General features: G+C 49.2%; 1 protein-coding gene across 4 annotated transcripts in view; it reads left to right on the top strand.

Moving 5' to 3' along the window:
* The window catches only part of DICER1 (dicer 1, ribonuclease III), a 69,655-nt gene extending 60,824 nt beyond the window's left edge, over nt 1-8,831 (top strand). For all 4 annotated transcript variants that reach the window (XM_029950205.1, XM_029950206.1, XM_029950208.1 and 1 more), the window contains 4 exons: nt 1,106-1,374; nt 3,675-3,837; nt 3,930-4,005; nt 4,339-8,831. In XM_029950205.1, coding sequence (XP_029806065.1) covers nt 1,106-1,374; nt 3,675-3,837; nt 3,930-4,005; nt 4,339-4,504 — 674 coding nt within the window. In that variant the 3' untranslated portion in view covers nt 4,505-8,831. The remainder of the gene's footprint in view (nt 1-1,105; nt 1,375-3,674; nt 3,838-3,929; nt 4,006-4,338) is intronic.
* Nucleotides 8,832-9,192: the final 361 nt, after the last annotated feature.

Here is a 9,192-nt window from a genome sequence, read left to right on the forward strand (position 1 = left end):
TGCGCTCTTTTTTTTCTGTGTTGGAGTAGTGAGCGCTTGAGTCTGGGACACCAGAGCAGAGTGGAAGGTCTGTAGGAGAAAAGCAGTAAAGGTTAAGACGATCAGAACAGTCTAAAAGCAGAATGTGAAAAGCGATGTGGCTCTGGACCGGTAGGACGGGCAGCACGGAGGGCGGCTTCTCTTCGCCCTGGTCCCTCCTGCCCTGCCTTCGAGCTCCAGGCGTCAGGGATGCGCCACTTCCGCCGTCCCTGCCCCAGCCTCCCGCCTTGCATGGGCCCTGCCGGGCACGGTGTGGAGACGGGGTGCCGGCCGGCGCTGGGGCCCTCTCCCGTGTGGGCCGCCCACCTGTGGAGCCTCGGGTCTTTGTGCACGGCCTCAACCCTCCTTTCTCCAGCCCATGTTCATGTCAAACCCCGCAGTTCTCACGCAGGTGGGGAAGGGGTTTTCTACTGTACCGGCTGGCATCCCGGGTGGCTGTTGTGACCAGGAGTGGGCCAAGTGCTCGCTCCAGAGCAGGGACAGAGCGTAGGGTGTGTGGGGGCTGAGCGCGGGGTGCACAGTGGGCAGCATGGGGACATAGCACCGGGTGTGTGGGGACAGCATGGGAGTTGAACATGGTGCACGGGGGGCAACGTGGGGGCTGAGCGTGGGGTGCGTGGGGGGCAGAGCGCAGAAAGCACTGGGTGTGCAGGGAAAGAGCACGTAGTGTGGGGGGATCAGTGCAGGGAGCATGCGGTGCGAGGGGCGTGCGGGGCAGGGGCAGGGCGTGTCTGCTCCCAGATGGCACCCAGCACCTGCCTGGCTAGCCCTGCGCCCCAGGGACCGGCCCACCCAGCTGGGGCTCCCCGGCCAGTGTCCATCCACTCAAGCGTCAGTCTTTGGGCCACCGTAGGCTTTTAGGACCCCAATTTATAGGTAGGAAATAGGCTTAATTTGCCATTCTAGTTGGATTCCCAGAGGCTTTAGTAAGTGTGACACGTCACGCGGCTTGTTGGGCACACGTGAGCGCCGACCACACTCGGCCGAGGTTGGTCTGGGGCCGGCGCTCACCGCTGTGGCCGTGGGAAGGGCGTGCGAGCTGACGACGGCGCTCTGGGCCCCGCAGATTGCTACCAGCGCCTGGAGTTCCTGGGAGACGCGATTCTGGACTACCTCATAACCAAGCACCTGTACGAAGACCCGCGGCAGCACTCCCCGGGCGTGCTGACCGACCTGCGGTCCGCGCTGGTCAACAACACCATCTTCGCGTCGCTGGCGGTCAAGCACGACTACCACAAGTACTTCAAGGCCGTGTCCCCCGAGCTCTTCCACGTCATCGACGACTTCGTGCAGTTCCAGCTCGAGAAGGACGAGATGCAGGGCATGGACTCGGAGGTGAGCGCTGCCCGGGGCACGGAGGTTACAGCACTCCCCGCCGCCCCGTTGCACTTGACTCTCCCCGTGGTGGTGTGGGAGGACCGTCAGGGGAGAGAAGGGGCCGGGGTCTGTCCCCGGACGGGCCTCCGGCAATCGGGGGGCCTGACAAGCCCAGTCTCCCTGCCCGAAGCCGCCTGTGAACCTCAGCGAGGGCGTGGGCGGTGTATATGGCCTTTGCCTTTTCAAACGGATCGGAGACGTTCTGGATACTGTGTCAGGTGCGCATCACAGGCGTCTATATGTTCTGCTGCTTCTCGAAAACAGGGCAAATCCCTTAAAAACCAGCCTTGTAACATTTTAAGCGGTGGAATTTGAGAGGCTTCTGGCCTAAGTTCAGCCAAAGGTTCCTCGGTGATGGAGCTACTTTTAATGTGTTTGTGAGCCGTTCTGAAGTTTTGTAGCAAAGGATTTCACTTAGAATTTTTCCACCCTCTTCTGCGTCCTCGCCGCCACCCATCGGCTTATGTGTGCCCCCAGGAGAGCACCCTCGGGTCCTGTCCTCCACGTCCCGAGTCCTGTGTTTCTCTGACCGGGGCAGGTGTCTCGTGAGGAGGCGGGAAATGTATGTATCCATCTGGCGGCCAGTTCAAGTGTTCTTTCTGTAATCAGCACCTTCCCTTCTGATTGTACCAAACCCCGGCTGGGGAGCAGTGCATTTCCTTTGACTTGTTGTGAGAGGAATTTGAGGTGTAGCCGCCAGGGAAGCCTCAGACCCTGTAACACTACGGAGCGTGTGTGGGAGGGGGATCCGCGGTCCCCCCCGTCTATGGCCCACTCGTCCGAGGTTATCGGTCTGCGTCTGAGCACAGCTAGCAGTGGGACCAGGACTCAGAAGCAGCCCCTGGTTCTCCGTGTGGCTTCCGGTCTCCTTCTTCAGAAGCGCTTAAGCTTAGAATTTGAGGCATTAGCTAAAATTAGATTTAAGCTCTCTTTCGGTGACAGTGGGCCATGCTGGTTCTGTTAATTTGTGTTCATTCTCTTCCTGACCTTTGTCTGTGTATATGTATGTGTTAGAAGTTAACAAAATCGGATTGGAAATGTCAGTGGTCTGGCTTTTCTGACTTTTTGTTGGATTTTAAAGTCTGTCTGCCTCCCTGGGCCTCAGTCTCATCTTTTGTGAAAGGAGAGAGTTAAACTCAGTAAGTTTTATTACTTCCAGTTTTTTGCCTCAAAACCGTGATGTACAAACAGTAAGTATCTTGTTTTCTCAGTAGTCAGCGTTACAGGTGGTTGATACAGAGTTCTGTGTGGCTAAACAATCCATTTAGAAATTTAAAAAACCTAAAGTGTCCCTCATCTCTTTTTTTGTCTTTCACAAATAATTTGTGTTTATTTTATAAAATACAAATAAGCAAAAGGAAAATTAAAGTTCCGCAAATATGCTGCCTTAGACATAACGAGGACTAATGTTCTGTGATGTCTTATTGCTAATGCACATAAACGTAAACATACACGAAGTGCAGTCGTAGTGCGCATCGTCTCCCGTGCTGTGTTCTTGTCACTTAATGTGTCAAGGACACCTTTCCACATTCCCGGGGGCGCTACAACATTCAGGAGCTGCACGCTAGCTCCCTTTTCAGATGAATTCCCTGAGATGAAATTACTGTTCAAAGAATCACGAACTTTTAAAAGGCCTGGATATATTCGTAGTTTTGTATCACATTACTTTGAATATGTGTCAGATGCTCTTAACAGTGTGTACTAAGGGGGTTAATAAAAAGGGAACTTGGAGAAATCCATCTTCTCGTAGAATTTCCCCGGCAAGAAGCAGCGATTTATACTCCCCGACATGATCTATACAAACCCGTGTTTGGGCTGCACTGGGGGGTACTCTGCCCAGTCCTTGCCAAGCCGCTGGGGGGCAGGACAGTTTTAAGTTGCAGCTCTTTGATGAAGAGTGGATTTGAAAATGTTTTTCCTGCGTTTATTAACTATTTCTAATTCTGTGTTAACACTGATTCTGTTTTCATTAAGAAGTACTCTTTTCCTTTTGCTGAATTAGAATAATACTGCGTGGGGGAAGGGAGTTTTTTATGCTTGTATTTTTTCTTTGAGAAGGTGGGGAAAATCTTTTTTGTTTTTAGATGAGATGATGTTTATGAAGAGCCTATTACAGCGTAGTAGGTGGTTGCCCCAAACGGTTGGTGTTGTCTCCCTTTTTAAAGACACAATGCAAGTCCTCGTGGAGAAGAGAAGCCTCGTGGAATGCCTTTAAAGATGGTCTTTTCCTGACACGTCCCGCTTCTCTGTGTCAATAGCTTAGGAGGTCCGAGGAGGATGAAGAGAAGGAGGAGGACATCGAGGTCCCGAAGGCCATGGGGGACATTTTCGAGTCGCTCGCGGGCGCCATCTACATGGACAGCGGGATGTCCCTGGAGACGGTCTGGCGCGTGTACTCGCCCATGATGCGGCCGCTGATAGGTACCGTTCGCTCCCCTTGGAAAGAAACCGAACCGTCCTTGAAAAAGAGTTAGAAGGATATCATGCAACTTATTCTTCCATTTTGATTCCAGAAAAATTTTCTGCGAATGTGCCCCGTTCCCCTGTGCGAGAATTGCTTGAAATGGAACCAGAAACTGCCAAATTTAGGTAAGCCAGAATGCGCACGGAGAAAATGAAGTTTCTCAAAAATGGGCGGGGGGGGGGTCGTCCAAGACGTCATAAGGTAATGATTCTGAAAATATTTGCGGTGGGGCGTGCCGTCTGCCTTCCCCTTCGGCTTTTATAACGTAGCCGTCGCGTTAAAAGAGAGACGCGGTTGCATCGGCGGCGGGGGCGGGGGGGGCACCCCCGTGTGCCGTCGTGCGTTTCCTTGTGTGCTGTCGGCTGGCACGCACACCCGCCTCCGAGTGCGCGCAGCGCTGATCGACAGTCGTAATACCTAGTCTGACTTCTGATTCAGGCTGTCTGGCTTCTTTACAGCCCGGCGGAGAGAACGTACGACGGCAAGGTCAGAGTCACTGTGGAGGTTGTAGGGAAGGGGAAGTTCAAAGGCGTGGGCCGGAGCTACAGGATTGCCAAGTCTGCGGCAGCAAGAAGAGCCCTTCGCAGCCTCAAAGCCAATCAACCTCAGGTTCCCAACAGCTGAAGCCCCTTTTTAGAATGAGAAAAGCAAAAAGCAGAATGAAGGGGGAAACTATTTAAATTGAGAAGGATTGATTAAACGTCGGTAGCGATGAGTGGAATGAATCGAAGGCAGAATTTACAGTTTGTTTGATAACAAGATAGATTACAGAATAAAGCGTTTAACATATGTGTAAAAATTTTGGAACTAATTGTAGTTTTAGTTTTTTGCGCAAACACAATCTTGTCTTCTTTCCTCACTTCTGCTTTGTTTAAATCACAAGAGTGCTTTAATGATGACATTTAGTAAGTGTTCAGAATAATTATAGACAGTTCTTTTTTTGTTTGGTTGTTTTGTTTGTTTGGATTTTTTTTTTCCCTTAAAACGTCGTTTTTAAGTTCCGTCAGCTTCGCTTAGTGGTCGGAGGCCCAGGAGCTCACGGCTGAGGCAGCCCCTGGATTCCGGGGGGCGCCCTCCCCTCCTCGGCGTGGGCCCCCGGGGGCCTGTGCGCCCAGGAGAACGGTGCGGTTTGCCAGAGGACAAGGGTGCCCACATCGTCTTTTCGCTCCACACCCTGTCGTGTGAGATGCTGTCTCCCGGTCGCCGTCACACTGAACAGATCGTAAGGGACAGATTGCTCGTAAACGTTGGCTGGCATGTTGGCGAATCACACTGTCGTTTTCTCATGCCACCGAGTCACGCATAGGAAAGGTCCTTGCCTTAAAAGTGAAGCCTCATGGATGTCCTTTTAGTTTCTGATCCGTTTGGAACAAACTACCTTACATTCCCTCCGTTTTTCCCTGCATTTGGATGTTGAGACCGTGTGATACTCGCAACTCACTAGGGTGGTTGTGACTTGACTTGTTACAGGATCACATCAGAGTCTGTCAGATGTGTGCTGAAGGCGTCTTGAAAGCCAGGATATGTATGTAGTCCATGGGTTTTTTTTAAGCACCGTAATAAAAAATGATCTTTGGCTAAATACCCAGTTTTGCTAAAAAATCTCCTGCTAGGTGGGCAGCTCCACTAACGGAAACTGTTTGTGGCAAAGCGTTTTTGCCCTGCAGGCTGTCACCCTAACAAGATCAACTTTAGACATATCACACCTCAGATATGCTGCAGATTTTATAAGTGATTGGTTACTTATTTAAAGAAGCAAAACAGAGCACCTTTACCCTTAGTCTCTTTTCACGAAAACGTCTTCCTGGCCTTTTCACAGTGTTGCATGCGTATCTCACCTACCAAAGCCGTGCTCTGAGTGCTACGGGAGCGGGACATTTGCGATAAACTGCCGTAATTTTGATACATCTGTGATTTAGGTCATTAATTTAGATAAACAAGCTCGTTCTTTCCATCTTTGGAAAAGGAAAAAAAAAAAAGACATTTTTAGGCGTTTGCCGGTTTCTTTAGTTGGACTTGTAGGCACTCTTCACCTAAATACCTCAGTTCTTTTCTTTTGCATGCATTTTTCCCGTGTTTGGTGCTATGTTTATGTATTATGCTTGAAATTTTAATTTTTTTTGCACTGTAACTATAATACCTCTTAATTTACCTGTTTAAAAAGCTGTGGGTCAGTCTCGCCCTCCCACCGACATACCCATAGAGGTCGGCTGCGATTTGCCCTGTTAATTGTGCTTAAAGTTCAAGGATGCTGAGCAGAGGGGTCTAATGTTTCCCAGCACATTCTCTTGAACTTGATGCTTCGTGTAATGCTGCGTTTTTGTTTTAAATTACAGTCAAATACTGTACTTCTTGCTTTATCTGCACTGCCCTACCCCCAGCCCCAGAGAAACACCTCTGCACACGTGCACAGAGAAAACCGTCCCCTCCGCTTTCCACGGAGACCTGGGTGAAGGGGACGTTAAGTATCTCAAACGTTATTTGTCGTCTGCGATCCGGTTAAATTGATCTAAATTATCCAGTGACTTCTTGAGCAAATTGATTTTGGTAGACTCATTTTGAAAATGCTTCTTTCCGATTTGGAACCTTAGCTTTCTATTCGGTTTGAAACAAAAAAAAAAAAAACAAAAAACAAAAAACCTCAGCGTCACATCTCCTAGCAAGTTAACGCCAAGCAACTCTCGAATTATATTAACTGTAAACGTGTACAGTTAACGAGTCAGGCTGGATGTGAGTTTCCTCGTGAGGGTGACTTTGTGATAAAGTTCTATCACGAATCTCTTCTGAGTTTATAAACTACCTGATGCCGGGAGCCGGGGGCTTTGCGTTGTGCCTGACGCACTAATCCCCGCGTTAAGGGCCTCCCGGCACCAAAACCAGATTGTTTCACAGTTACAATTCCCAACTCCGGTTGGGAGGAAAACGCCTCAATATATTTTGTAACCTTAAGAAGAGTATTTTTTGTTAAAACTAAAAAAAGTTCAGACTCGGATATGATTAGGTCATACGTTCTCAGGGGTTCAAATTTCCTGCTACCGCGAAAAATGTTTTATCAACAGCAGCCTTCAGCTAATTCCTTTTTTCTGTTGTTGGAGAAAGATCTCGTATTTTAATTTGTGACTCCCCCTCGGACGCGCTCTGTGATGCCCTGGTTTACGAAGTCAAAACAATAAAAGCTCTCGAGTTAGGCAAATGAGATGGTGAGGAACGCTTTCGTGCTGCTGAGTTTTAATGCCTAAAGTCCCCCGCATCCACTCCCCCCCCAGTTTAGCCTGTTGAAATGTTTGGCATCCATTAATTAAGGAAGAAAGTCACCCTGTGTCCCCCCACTGGCCGTGGGCGTGTGTCATCCCTTTGTTCCCGGGGATTGCACCGTGAGAGTGAATGTAAGGGGGGTGGGGGGGGTCTTGAAGAAACAGCTGCAGAAGCCCCTTACGATGATTGTGTGGAGGTTAGTGGGCACGAACCTCCATTGTAACGATCTCTCCTTCCCCTCACGGTCTGCTTTCCACGGTCCTAACTATGCTGCATTTTGTAATGGCTTTTTGTCCGTTCTGTTCGTGCGGCGCAGAGAAGCGTTGCACTTCGTACCGTTGCTTTACCTCATTTCAAGGAAAACCTGCTTCCCGGAGAGGGGGGAAAAAGAAAAAAAAGACGTGGTTTGGCCTCGCTGCTGTTTTGATTTGCTGGATTTGAAAAAGATGATGATAATGCCTGTGATGTGTCATACTCCCCCAACCGAAATAGGTCAGTTTGTTTTTTTGTCTGTGGCATTTGTTTTTAGTGTTCGTGCATGACGGAGACCTGTTAACTGAACTCCTAGGTATGTTTTAAGCGTGTTTGTTACTTTGCTTTCTCTTGTCGATCTTCTTTTATCATGTGAATTGATTAAAGTTTGACCTCTAACACTCCTGCAATGTTCTCTTAAACTACTAATATTTTAACATTCTTAATAATCGTTTGCCCTCAGAGAGATTTCAGATTACTCTGCCTGAAGGGCCAGGGGCTGGAGGCTGCTCTGGGTCCGTGGGGTCGCGCCCCGCCTCGGGCTCTGCTCCGTCCCCACCCGGGGAGGCTCGCGGGGACCATGGGCTGCAGAGAAAAAGCAGAACCCACCCCCACGTGGTCCGATCCGTCTTCAGGCCCAGTTGATCGAAAACCTTCTCACCTTCCTCTGTCGGGGCATTTAATCCTGTCACGCAAAAGTGAAGCCACCCAACCGCGACCTGGACCCCTGTACTCAAAGGGCTCTGGAAACGAATGTCAGAGCCCTTCCCCCAGTCCGCGCCCTCCGCGGAGGAGAAACCCGTGCTGATTGCATTTGAATAGGTCTATTTTTTCAACCACTGATTACTTTTCAGGAATTTAATTCTTTCCAAATAAATGTCTTTATTTTATATTGTACATGAGAAGTTTTTAAGATACGTTTAAGACCCAGGAACATTAAAGAGATTTTTAACAGTCGTGGGGACGCCGGGAATCGACACCGAGAGAAACTGTTGTGTTTTCCCCTCGCAGTGGAAATGGTCTTTCAGAACCCGCTTGTAAATATATTTTAATCATTAATTGTATTTTTTTTCCCTCGTCCGTTTTAATTTGGATGTCCACCACAGACGATTTAAATTCTGCAGAGGCACTCAGAATTCACTGCATCAGCAGGTGATGTAGCCAAAACGCCAAGGTGAACAGCATGTAAAATCTCTGGCTTTTCTGCTGGAGATCGAGTGAAGGAAAATGGCTAAAGTCAGGAAGAACTAACGGGACTTGACTGACAGGAACTGTTTGCCGTCACGTGCTGCCGCTGTTTCTGAGGAACGCGATGTGACTCCCTCTGAACAGCACTCAAGCCCGCACTCGGTGCGCCTTCCGGGTCCCACTTCCCTCCGGTCTTTTCTTCTGTAACGATTGTAGCAGAGTCAATCTCCAATAAAGTTATGCTCTGTTCATTTTGTGCCTTCTTTTTTTTTCTTCCCTCGTTTTGAGTCGGTTCAGTGGGTCATAACACGTAAAGTAGTTGTGGCAAAAATGACCCTTCACATGTTTTCATTCCGGGGTCCCCTGAAAATGCACCTGGAATCCGGTGAAGGTTCCGTTGGCTGAGCTCTGCTTCCGGCCGGCTTGTGGGGTGGTGACTGTAACAACTGTCTTTTTCTTTTGGAGATTTAAATAGTAACCAGTGTGTTTCTCTGAAATTCTGCCACACGTTGGCTGATGGCGTTCAGAGTCCCGGATTATGTGGGATGCATTCACCACATTCCTTGAGTGAATTTGATTACTCCGAAATCAAGCGGATGGGATGTCCACTTCTCCGT

The sequence above is a fragment of the Suricata suricatta genome, chromosome 9 (assembly GCF_006229205.1).
Source record: "Suricata suricatta isolate VVHF042 chromosome 9, meerkat_22Aug2017_6uvM2_HiC, whole genome shotgun sequence".
NCBI lineage: Eukaryota > Metazoa > Chordata > Mammalia > Carnivora > Herpestidae > Suricata > Suricata suricatta.